Source organism: Hipposideros armiger, unplaced genomic scaffold, assembly GCF_001890085.2.
Source record: "Hipposideros armiger isolate ML-2016 unplaced genomic scaffold, ASM189008v1 scaffold_110, whole genome shotgun sequence".
NCBI classification, from domain to species: domain Eukaryota; kingdom Metazoa; phylum Chordata; class Mammalia; order Chiroptera; family Hipposideridae; genus Hipposideros; species Hipposideros armiger.
Window position 1 is genome coordinate 727715 of NW_017731460.1, and position 18537 is coordinate 746251.

General features: G+C 49.3%; 1 protein-coding gene across 17 annotated transcripts in view; it reads right to left on the reverse strand.

Moving 5' to 3' along the window:
* MEGF11 (multiple EGF like domains 11) overlaps window positions 1-18537 on the reverse strand; it is a 378756-nt gene that overhangs the window by 183433 nt on the left and 176786 nt on the right. For all 17 annotated transcript variants that reach the window (XM_019647332.1, XM_019647328.1, XM_019647330.1 and 14 more), the window contains one exon: window positions 13293-13385. In XM_019647332.1, the coding sequence (XP_019502877.1) occupies window positions 13293-13385 (93 nt within the window). The remainder of the gene's footprint in view (window positions 1-13292; window positions 13386-18537) is intronic.

An 18537-nucleotide genomic window follows, 5' to 3' on the forward strand; every position in this document is an offset into this window, starting at 1 on the left:
TGCTGAATGAATGGATGGATAAATAGATGAACAAAAGTATGTATGCATAGATAGACCCATGAATGGAGGGATGGATGAAAGGACGGATAGATGGATGGATGGATGGATGGATGGATGGATGGATGGATGGATGGAGAGATGGATGTTCCTCATCTGGAAGAAAAGCTAGGGAAAGATTAATCTCAATAGAACCTCTCAAGCAGGCAGCCAGACCTGGGAACCCTCCTGTCTTGTTGCTAGAGCTGTTCATAAAAAATATCAAGTGGCACAACTACAAGAAATAATTGCTTCTAATTGGGCTGAATTGTTCTGGCCATAAGTAGACATATTTTTTTATAACTTTATTAATTATTCAATTTAAGGTCTATTACCCAGCCTGTCAGGATGGGCTTTTCTTATTAGAAGGTGACAGATTCCCCAGTTCTGAGGTGCCTCTGTGGCTGTAGCACTGGTGGGCAGTTGCTGCTTGCCTTGGGGTCCCACTGGTGTCTGAGGACTGGAGGTGGAGGGCAGGGCTGCCCCTGACAGGCAGGCTGGGAGTCAGAGGTCCTGGGGCCAATAGATCCAGTTCCAGGTGCTCTGCTTGGGTATTCCACTAGCCATCAGGTCTGCCTCCCCTGGTCTGGCCAGGGAGACAGAAAGGTGTTCAGGACACGTTCAACACAGCCTCTGTGGATCACCCCTGCCTAGATCCATTCACCAACTTGTAATCACAGTGTTCTCCGCCCAACCAATCTGCTTCCCACGCAATGCCCACATAGACTGCCGTGTGTTCTTCGGTCACTTCCAGTCAGGGACAAGGGAAGCAGAGCATGGTCCAGCTGGTCCAGACTGGTCCCGCTACCCACCCCCCAGGACGGGAGCGGAAAATCAAAGCCTCCAGCATCCCTTCTGTTCCCATATCTGGGTTCAGACATGATCACAGGTTACCTGGGAGAAGAGGAGTTGCTCTACCAGGAAACAGTGCAAACTGAAATGATGCAAAACGAGCCTTCCGGGGCTGGCTCCCAACGGCCCACGGAATAACGTCCAAGCTCTTCGGGCTACACCACCTGGCCTGGCCCCACCAAGCCACCCTCTACTTCAGCTGCACAGACCTACTCACCATTTAGTACCTTTGCTCATGCGGTCGGTCTGCTTCCAACGCCCTCTCTTTCCACACCTGACTATTGAAGCTTCAAGTCTCACCCTACTTTGAGTGCTAGTTCCATGACCTTCTTAGCATCTTTCCCATGTTTCCAGATAGATGTGATCTCTGCTTCCTCTGAAGGACAAAGCTGACGCCTGGCCTCACATTGCAATCCTTCAGATCATGTGCCTGGGAAACACTGATAGGTGAGAGGCTTTGGAAGATCAAGGGACAGGCTTTGAATTCTCCCAAGCATCCAGCCCAGAGGCCCCACACTCTTCCCTAGTCCCAGTACCATCACTAAAACATCATCTGGAGGAACAAAAACATGATGAAAGGGGAGAACAAATCCACTGGATTCCACCTAGCAACTATGCTGAGTGCCCACCAAGAGCCTGCCATGCTGGGCCCCGGGTGACAGAGACAGCTAAGAGCTGGGTCCTGCTATGGACAGAGTCTCAGGGGTTGAGGGCTGAGAGGGTAGCAAACATGCAATCAAATGGTAATTGTCCAGGGTGGTACCAACCACGCCGGCCATGTATACACAGTCAGGGTCTGTGAGAATCAGGAAGTGTCACAGCAGAGGTGGCTTCTGAGCTGGGTTTTGAAGGCAAGAGAGCCATGGGTCAGTGGATAAAGAAGGGCTGAGAGAGGGAAGGAGGAGTGGGGGTGGGGTGATGGGAGATGAAGCTGAAAACTAGGCAGACATCAGACCCAGAGGGGCCTTGGAGGCCTGGCCAAGGAGCTGGGGCACTTCCTGGCAGGCAAAGGGGAGCAGGGAAGTGACATGATCCAGGCTCCATTTTAGCCACCTCCCCTCCTCCCAAGTGTGTGTGCGTGTGTGTGGCGGGGAATGGGGAGGTGGGGGGGGGGCATTAACCAGAGTTGCAAGTTTGGTCTCCAGAGACACACCGCCTGGGTTCAAATCCTGATTGTGCCACTTACTAGCTGTGTGTCCCTGGGCCAGGTGCTTAACCTCCCTGAGCCTCAGTTTCCTCATCTGGAAGATGGGGATAATAATAATGAATAACGAATAGGCCAGCGTGTATAGTAAGCACTGGATATGTGTTAGGAGAGAAGTCTAAGTGACTTAGACTAAGCAAAGCCCAGAGTTCCCTCCCTTTCAGCCTCAAACGTCACCTCCGCCACAGCCCTGCATTCTGGTAGAAATATGCCCCAGTGAAAAAAGCACACACCCTGGAGCAGCAGAGTGGTCCTGGAGAATGACTAGCTGTCCTGAACCTCAGCATCCTCCACTGCAAAACGGGTGGTAATCCCTGCCTCCTGGGCAGTGGGGCAGCAGGAAGATGAAATAAGGTCATCGTGTCCATCTCTAGCACAGTACAGGGCTGGGCCGACTGGGACTAAACTGGAAGTCCGTGGAGACTGGGGCGGGGTGGGGTGGGGGGCAGTGGGCAGGTCTTAGAGAGCCGGACCTGCCATCAGCAGGCCCCTCTTGGCCCCAGAGAGTCTGCACCTCCTCCCTCCCCTTCCCCTGCAGGGTTCCAGGCTGTCCTCCAGGCTGGTGGGGTGCAGGTGGGAGCAGTTCGTGATTCCCTTCTACTAGGAGCTGTATTTCCCATGGAGACCCAGCCTACGCGCCCACCCTGGAAGTGTACGTGTGCATGTGTGTGTGAGGTGGGGCACAAGTACCCTTTTTATGCCCAAGTGGGGCAGGGGAGTGGTGTCAGCACCAGCTGCCAGCCCCACACGATGACGCCAACTTGGCTCCTGCCACTCTGTTCTGCTTTTGTCACATTCTAGGCGGGCTCTCCCACCCGCCTCCCTCTCCCCAGTTCTTGAGACTCTCTGTGTGTCATTTATTTATTAATTTTGCTCTCAGGGAGCAGATGGCTGGAGCTGAGTTGGGCAGAATGTACCTCCTTCCCCTCCCCTACAACAGCCCCCTCAAACACGCGGCTCACACAGACTCCAGGCTTTCCAGTGTCTCTTTCGCAGGTCCAACGATTGACTTTCTGGACAGGCCACATGTCGCAGGACCTTGCCTGACCGCTGCCCCTGCTCAGGTGGAACTGCTCCCAATGTCTCCTGGTCTGAGAGGCAGATGAGACGAGAGGAAGCCCAGGGAGGACTGCCCTCTCTCAAGGAGCCAGGAGAGCAGTGGCGCATGCCCCCTTATCCCCACGGCCTGCCTCCCTGGGAAGGGGGCTCTCAGGAGGTCGCCCCTCCTTTTCTGGTGGATGTCACCCCAGGAGTATGACCCAGCCCAGGGATGGAGATAGGGTGGGGACCAGCTGCCTTCGGTCCTGGGTTCTGGGGTCTCCGCAAGCGGCCCCCAGCCTGGCCTCATCCTCACTCCCACAATGCTCTGAGTCCCCATGAGGGCAGGGCACCCTGCATCTACTCCTCATTTCCCATTTCTTCAGGGAGGCACCTTTGAAAGACACTCTGGAAGGGAGGACCTCTTCACAGCTTCTAGAGCATGGCCAAGGCTGGGGTGTCCCAAAAAAATGGAGGCAGGGGCTGGGGGGGGGGCGATGGCCAGTGGTGAAAGGCAGACTGAGCGGCCGGCAGACCCGCCTTCCCGCTGTTCTCCCCCTGAAGCCCCAGCCCCCAGGACTTGGACTGGGGCTGGGTTGAGGTCTCTTTCAGCCTCCATCATGGACTCCTCACAAGTGACTTGGTTCTCACATTTCTTACCCCCCTTCCTCCATGTCCTGGGGGAAAAGTCAGAGAGACCCAGCTCTAATGCTCACCAGCTGTGGGACCTCAGGTCACTGCTTAACCTCTCTGTGCCTCAGTTTCTTCATCTAAAATGGGACCATAGCACACATCTGGTTCCTTCCTTCCTCCGCCCTCCCAACACGGCTTTCCTAAGTCATCCAGGTGCCCCCTCCCATAAAAGCCAGAGCCTTCTCTCTCTCCAGACTCTTTCTCCTCCCCTCTCCTCTCTGTACTAGTGGTTCTGGCTTCTTCTCAAAGTTCCCCGAGGATGGGGCCTATTCCCTCCTCATCCCTAAGCCCCCTCTTCAGCCCTGGATGCCTGGCACTGTTGTCCTCTAAGAAGTGCTCAATAAATGTGCATTAAATGGAACTCAAGGGGCACAGAACATCGGTGACCCTGGCTATTGAATTCCTTTTTGTTCAAAATTAGAATTCTAGGGTGAATAGCAGTTCCTCTGATGCACAGACCCTGAACAAGCATTTGCTGCCGCATCCATAGCTCCCTTCTGTCCCCGTCACGGTGACTGCACCCCAATGTGCGGTGCTGACTTGGAGCCCACCATCCCGGGGAGGCCCACAGGCACAAGCAGATGCCGGCAGAAGGCAGCCCAGGCGATTCTGCGAGGGCTACAGGCTGGGCAGAGTGGTGCTTGAGGAACCGAGGACTCGCAAGTATAATTGCTTTGTGGTGATTCATCTGAAGTTGCTTTAACCTTGACAGCCAGCTCAGTGTAGTGAAAAAAGAACCCGCGAGAGCTGCAGCCTTCCCCTTGGCTCGACGCCGCTCTGCACACCCCCTCCCAGATGAGGAGGCAACCAAGGGCTCACCAGGAGCCCCTAATGTAGGAAGGCAAGGATATGAGTCATGAGGCTGCCCCCACCCATGGCTGTCCCCCTTCCAACTCCTTTTCCAAGTTCTAGGATGGAGAGAATCTCTTGAGGGGAGAGGAGACTGCCCATCCCCTACCCCCCGGAGGTCATCAGGAAGGTCACCAGAGCCCTGGATGAGGTGACATGATGCTGGATTTGACTTCCCAGAAACAGAACATGGGATTTTAGAGCTGGAATAATCACAGTAACCTTTCCATTTTACAGATGAGAAAACTGAGGCTCACAGAGAGGGCAGGACTCAGCTAGGGTCCCCCAGGCAGGGGTATAAACTGAAGCTGGCTTCCCTGTGTGTTATGGCGCAGGACTTCCGTCCCTTTAGAGGCAGCAGCATGGAACTATGGGAAGAACACACGTTCTGGGTTCTAATCTCTGCTCTGCCACTTGTTAGCTAGGTGAATATCGGAAGTTACTCCACTACCCTGCGCTTTGATTTCTTTGCTTGTGAAATGGAGATAACACACACATGATCACTCCAAGCTGCCAGGAGATTAAATGAGACACTTGATATGAAGCATCTGCATACGGTGGGAGCAGGAATACCATTCACCTTCCTCTCCAGACTCTGTGGCCCTCTCATGCTTCTTTCTGACCAACTCCCTTCTCCTCTCCCACTGCTCGCCCTGGGGCTCCTTACTGCCTCACGGGGAAGGAAACCCAACATGTTCGCAGTAACCCTTCCCAGCAGACCTGCGTGGCCGGGCCTGCTCACTTCCCTGTCTGGCCCTGTCTGTCTCCATTTCGGTACCCTCTGCTGCTCCAGGACAGAGGCAGGAATCCAGGCCCACATCCTGTACCTTTGCATTGCCCCCACGTCCTGTGGTGCCAGCCTGTGACATCTCCATGATGTGATAAACATGGGGACTCTTTCCTGATACACTTCCCTGATATCATGAAGACTCTTTTGATACACTTCTCTGATATCATGAGGACTCTTTCCTGATATACTTTTCAAGCAAGGCAGATGACAGGGTTGACCCCTCTGGAAATCCCCAATCCCAGTGCTCTGGCCTGACCTGCAGTCATGACTCTGTCTTCCAGGCCTGGGCAGAGAAGGAACCAGGAGGGTCCGGGACCTTTAGGTCATCTGCACACAAGTCTGCAGAACAGCTCGGTCTGTTTGTTTTGCTATAACGAGACCCATCTGCCTCTAAGACAACTCCAGCCTTTAACTCCCAGAGCAACTGGTTGGAGACAAAGGCGTTAAAGTCAGGAGACCCAGGATCAAGTTACAATTCTGTCACTACCTCCCTGGGCAACCATGGGCAAGGAGTTTACCTTCTCTGGACCTCAGTTTGCCCATCTGTAACATGGAAGGAGTAGACCAGACAATTTCTGAGGTCCCTTCCAGCTCTTTAGTCAATGGTTTCAAGTTAAATCATGGGACCTCAGTGACTAGAAATTCGGTTTGGGGATCCTAGAACATACTTCCTAGCACTCCATTCCGGGAATATGTGGATACAGGCTTTCATATATGTGAAGAGAGCTGCAGGAAAACAGGATGTCCAAGCCACAGTGATATGAAGGTCGTACGACTCACAGCTCTTACAGGTCAGCACTGAGCATTGTAAGAAAATGCAGAGAACCTGGAACACCCAAGATGAAGTAGCGTGGGCTGGGCCACAGCCCTCCTGCTAATCCTGAGCCAAGGAACCCAGGCATAGACAGTGGGGGTACTGCAGACAGCCTGGCATGCTGGAAGGAAGACAGAGTCCCCAAAAAAACGCAGTGGGGAAAGGGCTTGAACCCTGATCCCTCTGCAAATCATCCTTGCAAACAGTTGCCAGCCCTGGGAGATCTAATTCCGGTTATGGTCTTCCTTCAGCATATTAAAAAAAAAAAAGCCAATTCTACATTCAGTTCGATAATAAATCTGCACGTTTTAATATGAGAGACAATGTTTATATTATTTATCAGGTAACTAATGTGCCATTACATGGTGAAACGTTTTAGCTCTATAGCTTCAAGAATCATTAGCAAAAGTCTTTTCAACAAATGGTGGTGAGAAAACTTGATATCCATGTGTAAAAACACTGAAGTTGGACCCCTACTTTATACCATATATAATAATTAACTAGAAATGGATCAAAATGAGCTTGAACTATAAAACTCTTAGACAAAAACATAGGGGAAAAGCTTCATGACATTGGATTTGGCAATAATTTTTTGGGTATGACATCAAAAACACAGGCAACAAATGGAAAAATAGGTAAACTGGACTTCATCAAAATTAAAAACTTTTGTGCATCAATGGACACCATGAACAGAGTGAAAAGGCAACCCATGGAACGGGAGGAAATACTTTCAAATCATATATGTGATAAGGATTAATATCCAGAATATATAAAGAACACCTATAACTCAGCAGCAACAACAAAACAACCCAGTTTAAAAAATGGGCAGGAAACTTAAATAAACATTTCTCCAAAGAACATACACAAATGGCCAATAGAGCACATGAAGAGATGCTCAGCATCACTAATCATTAGGGAAATGCAAATCAAAACCATAATGAGGTACCACTTCACATCCATTAGTTTGGCAATTATCAACAAAGCCAGAAAATAACAAGTGTTGACAAAGATATGGAGAACTTAAAACCCTGTGCATTGCTGATGGGAATGTAAAATGGTACATGTGTTGTGGAAAACAGTATGGCGACTCTCAAAAAATTAAACATAGAATTACCATAGGATCCAGCAATCCACTCTGGGTATATATCCAAAAGAAGTGAAAGCAGGGACTCAAAGAAATATTTGCACACCCATTTTCATAGCAGGATTATTTATAATAGTTAAAAGGTAGAAGCAACCCAAGTGTCCAATGACAGATGAATGGATAAATAAAATGTGGTATATACACACAATGAAATATTGTTCAGCCTTAAAAAGCAAGGAAGTTCTGATACATGCTACAACATGGATGAACCTTGAAGACATTATGCTAACTGAAATAAACCAATCACAAAATGACAAATATTGTATGATTCTTCTTATTTGTGGTACCTAGAGAAGTCAAATTCTTAGAGACAAAATAAATAATGGTTGCTTGTGGCTGTGGGGAGGGGAAAGGGGGGGTTAGTGTTTAATGGGTACGGTTTCATTTGGGGAAGATGAAAAAGTTCTGGAGATGGATGGTGATAACGGTTGCACAACAATATGAATGTGCTTAATGTCATAGAACGGTACACTTAAAAGGCTACAATGATAGATTCAATGTTCTGTATATTTTACCACACACAGAAAAAAAATCTCAAGCAAACACATACCTTAGTTTGAAAAGCATTGATCCCAGGCTAGTTTAGGAGTGCGGGCATATTTCTGAGCTGTTAAACATTTTATTTTAATCTGCAAGAACCGCTGACAGCCAAATCAGCCAGGGGTCCCACACACCATTCAAATAAGAACACATTTGACTTGGCAGAAGCTCCTCTGGGGTGTCCCAACTTGGTTCCTGCTGCCTTCCTTACTCAGGCCTGCTCTGCAGGCTGGTCTCGTGCCCAGCACTGGGGGTTAGGGCGTGGGGAGGTAGTTTCGACGGATCGTAAGACACTGTGCAGTGTGAGCTTTTACCGTCCTGTGCTCTGTCTGTGCATGTGGATAAAACCAGTTCCGTGGCATCTAAGAATGTGGGGAAATGGGGGGGGGTGGGTAGAAGTGGGGGGCTTCTCTGTCAGGCATAGCCCAGTCCTTCTGGGGAGGCCTGAGAGCAAAACTAAAACACCATTCTATAGCCCGGCACTCAAACTTCAAAGCACCATGGGATGGGAGGCAGTGAAGCAGGGCCCAAAACATACAATAATTTAATACAATGAAGGCTTAAATTTCAAAGTTGATTTTTCGGTAACATTTATAAAAGTTAACAGGGCATATTTAATTTAGGAATTGGCTCACGTCCTTCTCCTTACAGCTGAAACCTCATAAATGAAATATACTGGATCATTGCCCAGTGCGGAAATAAAAGTTATGAATAATGCTTCTATCTCAATCATTGTCATGGCTTTAATATTCCTAATTACTTTAAAAAGCTAGATATTCAATATTGGAAAACTTTTTTTTTCTTTTTATCTCCACTTGTGAGATTAGTGCAATTTAATAAGAGTCACTCTGTCGTCTTTATGCTGGGTAGACTGACGTTTCATGCTTTTACTCTTTATGATTCTATAGGATGGAGGTTTATGACCAAGCATGCAGCCACTCTGTTTCCCCATATTGGTTCGCCGAACATCTCATAGTTATCTGCAATAGCTAAGGTGTCTACCCACTAGACAAATCAGCATCACCTCACTTCCTTTATGGAGCAGAAAGAAATTAGTCCAGGCCTTAAAGAAAGCAGGCTATGGAGTTATAAGTCTGTAAAAGAATGAAAAGTCCCCTACCCCCACTGCAGTACTAGATTTGTCACCTTCACGACTATCAAAGTCATAAATCCCGTGGCAGCCACAAAGGGCAGGGCGGGGGCAGGCAGGAGGATGATGGATCTTTATAACCCTCCCTGCCACTTCCAGGAATTTATCCTAAGAAGAATTAAAACAAGTGGGCAAAGATATATGCACGAGAAGAGTCACTGCAATATTTTTACATAGGGCCACAGTGCCTTATCCCTGTGTCCACAACCCAAACATTTCTAAACTGACTAAATGAAAAAAAATTTTTTTTAAAGTTCAGCTCCGAAATTCATTTAGAGGCAAAGTCTTCATACGACTGTGGTTATATATTTTCTATATATTACCAGATGTGATCAGTCACATTTCACTTCAGAAATATTACGTTTCAGTCCAGGGTTCTGCCCAGACCCCACTGGGATATATGTCATATATGATATAGTCATCACATGCCTTTCCAGACGCTGAAAAACACTCTAAAATGTTGAAACCAACAGGCCCCAAGGATCTTGGATAAAGGATGGTGGGCCTCAAATACTGAAAAACAACCTAAATGCCCATCCATGAGAATGGTTAATTACTTTTGCTCACCCATAGGATGAAATTCTACAAGGTCATTAAAAACTTAAAGGAAGATTTGTGCTTATGGACAAGGAAATGAGTGTATGACATAAAGCTGAATTTTAAAAGCAAGGTACAGACAAGCACATAGATTTGATCCAAACAATACAAGTTTTACCCAGACCTAGCTCTAAGTGCAAACGCATCGAGAAGGAGCAAGGAGAGGAAGCCCCCACATGCCAGAAGTGGTTATCCCTGGGTGTGTGGGCTTAACTTTTTGTCTATACTTGTGGTGCAGCTTGAATTTTCTTTTTAACATGAGCAAATATAATTTTTGAATCAGAAAACAACAAAGAACGATGCTTTCAATTAAACAAAAATCAAAGGTTCCCTGACAGGGTGTCACAGGTCTAGAGATGTCTATGGATAGGTCCCCTTCAGAAACCTCCAGAGATACCAACTGCACTGACTGGGACACCCATCCCCATGGGCGTGGGCCCCACAAAGACCTTGAGGCACTGCACAGCACACCCAGTCAGACAGATGTCCAATGGCGCAACAGCTAACGGCCTCCAACTGCTTGGAGCAAACCTAGGCACAATCTGTGTCCCTTGGCCAATTCTTCTATCGCCAAAACAACATCGCTGGACCACATCTCTCAAGCGAGCCTTCCTTCCCCTGTGAGCAACTACGTTTTCTTATCAATTTCAACCTTAGGCTATATTAACAGAGGTTGAGCATCCAGAAGGAAGGACAGCATAATAATTAAGTGTTCGGATTTAGGACTTAGGTCTTTGCTGACTGACCATCCCAGTTTCACTATTTACTAGCTGTGTATCTATTGAAAGTTGTTGAACCTCTCAGTGCTTCAACTTTCTCACCTGTAAAAGGGGGCTAATAATAATCCCTATGTCATAGAGTTGTAGTGGAGATTAAATGAGAAGACAAGTAAAGTGCCTACTGTACAGTAAAATTCAATCAATAGTACCTATCTCTATTATTATTTTTCCATACACACCTGCAGTTGAGTGGTCAGCTCTGGGAACGACAGTTTAAGAAGAATAAAGGCCATAACCAATGCAGAGGAACCAGATGGAGAAGGCAGTTCAGACCATGTCAGGTGAAGAACCAAGGAGCTTGGAGAACAGAAACCTGGAGGATGGATGTGATCACTGTCTTCTAATACGTGCAGGGCTGATCCATGGAAGGGGACTCTAGTTTCTTCTCTGTGGCCTCAATGGCTATTATCAACTGCTTTAAGATGACCATCTTCCTGCACAGTCTGTGTATTGCCCACTGAGCTCCTCGGGAGAAATTCCAGACCTGGAAATGAGGGTTGAGGCAGTCCTTCCCCCTGCCCTGGCCTTTACCACAGTTGAGAACCAACTGGTAGAAGCCAGAGATAGACTTCCACTCGAGAGGAGGGGCAACTTTCCGATAGTCAGAATATGCTGCCACATGAGGTAGTGAGCTCCTTGTTAATGGGGGGGAATCAAGCAGAGGTTGGAACACTCATGGCAGGGCATCGACACACTCAATGCCCTGGATGGTTCTGAGAGTGAAACTCTATGAACTCCCTTCATTCAAGGCAGCTATCCCTCAACACAGGGATGTAACCCCACTTTTAGGACTTCCTGTGGGTTTAGTAGTACATGCCTTTGAGTAAACCCAGGGGTGGTGGCTTTTCAACCCATGAAGGTGGATTTACTGAGGAAACAGCTGTGGGTTGCTCAGCACCAAGTCTGATGACTGAATTGGGGGTGAGGAAATTAGGCAGCCCAGTTTTTGTACTATAAAGTAACAAGATTATTTCCCTATGTGCTTGGTAATGTCACTCTAGAAGCAAGGTTTATTCTAAACCGCCTAGTCCTGTTCGAGTGCCACCTTCATTCTATTTCCTTCCCCAGACTGGAGACCCTGAGAGACATAGACCATGTCTGAAAGACCCTCCAGGTTCCACCCCGCTGCCTAGCACAGCCCAGCATATGGTGAGAGCCAAACACACAGGCCCTGATTGGTGATTTATATGCACTCAGGGCCCCCAGGACTCAGGCTATATTTCAACCTCCAACAGGCTGCCCCTGACATTATAATCCCGCAGCAGCAAGCAGACCTGTCCCAGCAGAGCTTCACCTAATCCAAGTTAGATAGTTCTTCATCAGCAATTCACTGTGAGCAAAATTATACAAAGCAAAACATGGACAAGGAAGAAAAGCTCTCCAACATGTCAGCCACCATGCTTCCTGTAGTTCACAGGAAGACTGCTGGCGTACATTCCTTTAACCCTCGTGTTCCCTCAGGTCTACTCTTCATTGTCTGGAGGAGTCCCCGGCCCTGTGTCTCCACGAGGCCTACCTCAAAGCAGTGAAACAGGTGGAAGGAGGAGACCACCGCAGTCACCAACACACTGAAGAGAGTCCCTTGATACCCAGACGGACCCTGGGCTCCCTGATCCAAGATAACCACCCAGGCGCAAAACACAACCACATCCAACCGCCTCGCTTTGGTCGGTATGATCTGCTGCACTGGGTGGGCAGGGAGGCTCCAGGTAAGGCTTTTGGGAAAAAGGGACCATAACTAGATGTTTCCACCCCAGCAGAGAGAGCGAAAAAAGGGTAAGAGCACCACACTGGGCTGCCATAGACCCAACAGTCCCTCCTTTCCAAGTTTTCGTGACCATTATGGTCACTGTCGGACGGTGAAAACATAGGTGGATCAGTAATGGGGGTTAGAGCCCTAACAGGTCGGCTTAGGTATGGTCTCTACACAAGTCACAATAAAAAAGACGCTCTATCCCAGCTCAAAACAGGAAGAAAGCGGGCTTTGACACTAATCAAGGCCTCTCTGAAAATCAAATAGGACTACGGTGTTAACCAACTGCTGATCGCACGATGTGCCAACAGAAAGGTGGCCATCTATAGGTATTTAGGGGAAATGAGCCAGAGCGGGTGGGCTTCCCTTCATCTGGGCTCTCGGCAGAGAACTCCATGAGCATTTGCCAGGTGTACCGCATCTTCTCGGTGGCCAGCCCCACAGTAGAGAGGGTGCCCTGTGCCAGCGTGCGTCACTTGGTCAGTCCCAAGAGCATCTACCTCATTCTGTACTTACCAGGAAGGCTTGCCCAGAGAGATGTAGGAACACAGTGACTTGTCCCTGCAAGTGTCCCGTTCTCCTACCTTTAGGGACACAGAGGAATCCCAGTGTCCATCAGTCTCATGCATCAGTCCCCTGGGCCTCTGTGAACACCCACAAGATTGAGCCTTTGGACCAGCAAAGCCGAGAACCAGGCCTTGATCACAGTGACCTCCTGGGTCTGTACCCTTCGGTAGCATCTCAATTTCACTTCAGCCCTCAAAGACCATATCTAGAGGTGCTTCGTCAAGAGTCAGAGCTGTACATAGGATCCAGCAATTCCCCAAACACCCAACACACAATGCCCCTGCAGACACGCATAAACCATTACCCCATGCCCCTCAAGCCCTCCACCCCAAGTACCATCATGTGCCAAACTGTAGGTATGCCTCTTCCCTGATACCCATGCTTGCCTAGGCAGCCCAAACCCTAAGACAGAGAATCCAGTACCTGACATAGGCCCTCCCAAGCCAGAGCCGGGAGCTGTCCAACCCCACAGGACCCCATACTCACCGCTGGAGCAGTCGGGTCCTCCCCAGCCGGGCTCACAGTGGCAGGTGTCCGGGGAAACGCAGCGGCCGTGCATGCACTCCTCTGTACACAGGGCTGCGGAGGCCCAGGGAGAGGGAGGAAGAACAGGAACAGACAGTGAAAACCAACCATCTGGTCAAGGAACATAAACCACTTTTTAACTACTCCCTGAGGCCCACGGATGCTCAGAACGCATCACTGGCTCTGGAGAAAAGCAAGCTACTCCAGGCCTCAGTTATTTAATTAACTCCAACATGCATTTAACAAGCGTGCGCTTCATCTCAGCCCCATTTCTTAAAATGAAACCCAAGCCTGAAAAATGGCAGCCTTGGTGGCTTTTCAAGAATATTTTCTCCAAGGCTTAACACTTGGAGACCCTCCACAAAGCCCAACACCTAAATCTACATGCTTGCCCTTTTCCCATCCACTCAGAAAATAACCTGTCATGGCCGTCATTTACTTTTCCCAGTTCTTTCCGCAAAGGCCCTGAAATTTATCAGGTTGCCTGAAAAGAAGAGGTTTCTCTCCCATTTCCCCAACCTTTCTGCTCTGCTCCCCAAATGTCCCTATTTTCAGGCTCTCAAATGTCAGCAAATCTGAAAAGTACACAAATGCTGGGGAAAAGGCAACAGCTAATTATAAGAAAGTAATTAAGAGAGACATCCATGATGATGATAATTGTAATTAGAAAGTGCCTGGCAATTTCTTATCGTGCAGTCAAATGCTACAGCCTCCCGAGTCGGGAGGCAACAGTGGCGAAGTTCCCATCAACTGCTCCAGCTCTGAGAGGGCTTATTGGCAGTAGTTTGAGGAAGAGAGATTATGGCTCTCTTCCTTTGACACCCACATTTTCTCAAGGTCATCATTGCTTCTGAGAGATCTGCCCCACCATCTAATCCATCACTGAAGGATTACAGAAAACCCCCTCTGCCGCCCCTGCCAATTTTGTAAGCTTGGGAAATCAGCAGCTACCATCAGCCCTGTCAGTTTCTTAGGAGGGAGCTGGATGAAGTGCTTTCTTCTGACAAGCTGCTAGAACCCTTCTCTCTGGCCGGCACTGGCCTGGGACAGCAGGTGTCCCCGATGGTGAGGGCTGCCGCTGACCTCCAAACACCCACCCAGCTTCCATATCCACTGCCTGGCCTGAACGCCCACTGAGGGGGCGCTGTCAGGTTAGAGGACAAAGTCCACTTTACAGTTGGTGTGGGGTCCTCGGGCCCATCCCAAACACAGGTGCTGACCTTGAAGCTGTTGGCTTAGCTTTGGCCAGGTCACCAGGCAAGGCAAACCCAGAAGAGTCATGTCAGATGCCCCACTGGTGGGTGGTCTGCAGTCAGCCAGCATGTCCTCTGCGAGCCTGGGATGTGGCGTGGCTGGGGAGAGCCCTGGCACCTGAGTCCTGGCACCTCCTCATTTGTACAGGTAGCTTCTGGGGAGAGTTCTGGCTTGTGCTGAAGACTTCTACAGCCCCTCACTTGGAGCTCCAGGGAGCAGCCAGGACCTACCAGCTGACCCACTGGACAAGAACCTCAGTAATCAGCTCTACTGAGAACCACCGGGAGCCGCTCACCTGGCTGCTAGCATGCCCTAGCCAGTCACCCCTGCTGCCTTGGCTCCCCTGCTCACACTGGACTTTCCACACAAGCTTAAATGGGCCAATGTTCCCAGTGTACACTGGACAACAGGTGTCCATCCCATCCCCAGGCTGGGCCCGGCTCCTAGCCCTGGCCTCGGCGGCTCCGTCTTCCCTCCCTCTCACCCCCATAGGCTGAGGTCCCAGTATGCTCCGCAGCTGCATCTGCTTTCAGCCCATCTGCTTTCCAGCAGACCCTTCCCACCAGCCTGTCAGATCAGAGAGCAGCCCCTTAATCTCTGGCGGTTCTGCCCGTGCTGGAGAGGGCAGGCCGTGACCCGTGAACCTGCTGAGTGTCAGGGCTGGAAGAGGCCTCCGAGAAAATCATGTCTGACCCCTCCATTTTATACATAAACAAACTGAGGCCCAAGCGCCATTGACCTCGGGGACCATGTGTGGCCTCTTGGCCAGGAAGGAAGGAGCTCAGGGATGTGGCTCCTACAGACAGAGGCCTCTGAAGGGAGAGGGAAGTGAGCGGTGCCCAAGACCATGGGGCCTTCACACGTCGCCCAGGTGAGATGTCCTCTCCTGCCCAGATGGTTCAGTCCAGAGGAAACAGCGTAGGGGGGCTGTGGTTGACCCCCAGGAGGGTGAGAGCTGGAGAGAGAGGCCAGAGGGGCTGCTTCAACACACTGAGCACCCTACAGGGTGGGGCTGGGCAGGGGGCTCAGAGCAGCTCCCGGGAGGAGTGGGAGAAGACGAAGACCACCAGCACCCTGCCAACTCCTGCCTCTTTCTGGCCCTTCTGACCTTAGAGACCTGACCATTGGCCTAGTGCTCTGGGTAGGCTCCACCCTGCCTTTTCCTTTGGCCCCGCCCCAAAGAACCAGGGAACCCAGCACAGCCCTGTAACCATCACAGTGGCTTCCGGTGACCTTACACACAGAGGACAGCCATCCCACAAACCCTGGGCCTGACTCCAGGGATGTGGTTGCTGTCCCTGTGGTCCCTCAGACCCCATTATCCCCCTCCCCTCGTCATCACCCTGGTATTATGCCTGGGCTATTTGCTTGTCAAAACCTCAATCCATTCATGATATTTCATAGGTGCTGTTTAGACAATGAAATATTGATAGCAAATACCCAAGGCTCATATGGTCATATTTGGCAACTGGGCCACTGTGTGTTTGTGTACCTGGTAGGGAGGGGAGGAGAAGGGGGTGCTGCAGGGGAGTCTCCTGAGGAGGGATGGAGGTGAGACCCATGACCCTCCTGGGGCTGGGGTGGCCAATTCCTACTCCAGGACCCCGGTGTAGCCCAGCAGTGGGCAACCCCTCGGAAGAGGACCGGGGTTTATACAGCAACCACGCCTAGAATGTGCAGGTCCCCTAAGTTTTTTCTGAGCCCAGCCCTGCCCCCCTAGGAGGGGCTGAGTTAGGGTGCTGCCACTCTGGTCTCCCTCTTCTCTGGCTCCTATAACTCCAAACGGGGCATTTTGTTGCATCCCTCTTTCCAGTGCAGCCCACCCATCTGCTGTCACGGACAGGGAGTCCGAGGCTGGCGCCCACAGGCTGTGTGACAGGGGGGCCAGGCCCTCTCCTAGCCCCACCGAGAAATCTGAACCACTGCTCTCTCAGCTTCCCCCAACCTACTGTCCTGCCTCAGCCCTGCTTCTAACATCCCAGGTGCCAGAGGCATTTTTAGCGAGAAACAGCTCAGCACCATGGGTAAGAGCAGACTGCACCCAGAGAGCCAGTCTAGACTCGGCATGCTTAGTAGCTCTAGACCTTGGGCAAGTTACTGCCATCTCTGCGTCTGTCCCCATTTGTTCAATGGGGAAGGTGACAGGGTGGGCCTTGGGCTGTGTGTGAGGACAAAGGACCCAGAGTAGTGCCTCGGGTTTGGTAAGTGCTGTATGAGTCTTGCTGTTATTATTACAATAGTATGGTGTCCACAGACACCGGGTAGAGTCCTTGGGATGCTGGCGCCTCTTTTGTCTTTCACATGCAGGCCATCTTCCTCACTCTCTCCTTTCACAGAGGTCCCCGACACATGGAGTGGGCTGTAGGGACCTGCTGACAGACCCTTGGTGGGGACAGTGTACTAGAGGGCAGCCCCACCTCCACCCCTGGTGGAAAGGCCAGGGTGGTAGATAATGTGATGACCTAAGTTTAAATTCCATAGCTGCCAGTTACAATTATAATGATACGGCAATAAGCAAGTATTTAACCTTCCATGCCTCAGTTTCTTCACTGTAGAATATTACAGTCATGCATATTACAGTCATGCACTGCATAATGACATTTCGGTCAACAAGAGATTGTATATACGACAATGGTCCCATAAGATTATATAGTGAAGGGTTTAGCAGAAGCTCTTGCCAATTTCAACAAGCTCCTTAAAAGGTCTGAAAACATGGTCCCCAACACCAAAAAATTTTCATTAATAGAGAGAAAGTTTCATGGTACATTATCTGCTTACAAGCAAATCTTTTTTTTTTTTTTAAAAAAAGAAACAAACCAAGCAAACCAGCACAGACTATTTCTGAAAAGAGTGACGCCTCCTCAGAAGAGCATGAGGCAGGTCCTTCAGGAGGTATTCCGGAAGAATAGATGACAGCTCCACGCGTGTCATTGCCCTCCACGACCTTCCAGGGGGACAAGATGTGGAGATGGGAAGTCAGCGATGCTAATAATCCTGACAGTCTAGGCCTGGGCTAATTACCTGTTTGTGTCTTAGTTTTTAACAAAGAAGTGTAAAAAGTAAAAATAAAAAATTTTTCATTTCATAAAGTAGGTAAAAGCTTATAAAATAAGGATATAAAGAAAACATTTATACAGCTGTACAAAGTGCTTGTGTTTTAAGCTAAATCTTATTAAAAGAGTTGAAAAGTTAAATTATTGGGTTGTCGGAAAAGTCATGACGCATGTTTGCAACAGATGGCACTAATTCATTTTTGGAAGTACTACAGTCATTCACATCTATGTCATTGCTATGTCATTTGACAGCTGACAGTTCTAGTGTCATTCTAAAGAAAAACTGAGAGATTTGGTGGAGTTTTGGAGATTTTACAACAAGTTGAAGATGGAAGACCAAACTGTGCATTTTTGCCATATTTTACTGTTTTACTTCCATAAAGGGAAAAACACGCGTCAAGCTTGTGAAAAGTTGCATAAAGTTTACGGTGACAATGTTCTACAAGAACGTCAGTGCCAACGATGGTTCATGAAATTCCGTGCTGGTGATTTCGATCTCAACGACACTCCTCGCTCAGGGAGGCCCACCGAGGTTGATGACGACAAAATAAAGGCATTGATCAAGTCAAACCCACATTACATGACACAAGAGATTGCAGGGACACTGAACATCCATCATTCAAGTGTTCGCGACCACCTGAAGAAGCTGGGATATGTAAGCAAGCTCAATATTTGGGTTCCGCATGAACTCAGAGAAGTTCACTTGACAGCATGTATAAACATCTGTAATATGCTCATTAAAAGTGAGGAAAACGATCCTTTTTTGAAGCGACTGATAACTGGTGATGAGAAGTGGATTGTTTACAACAATGTGGTGTGCAAACGGTCTTGGTCCCGACATGATGATTTGCCTCAAATGACATCGAAAGCAGACATTCATCAGAGGAAGGTTATGCTCT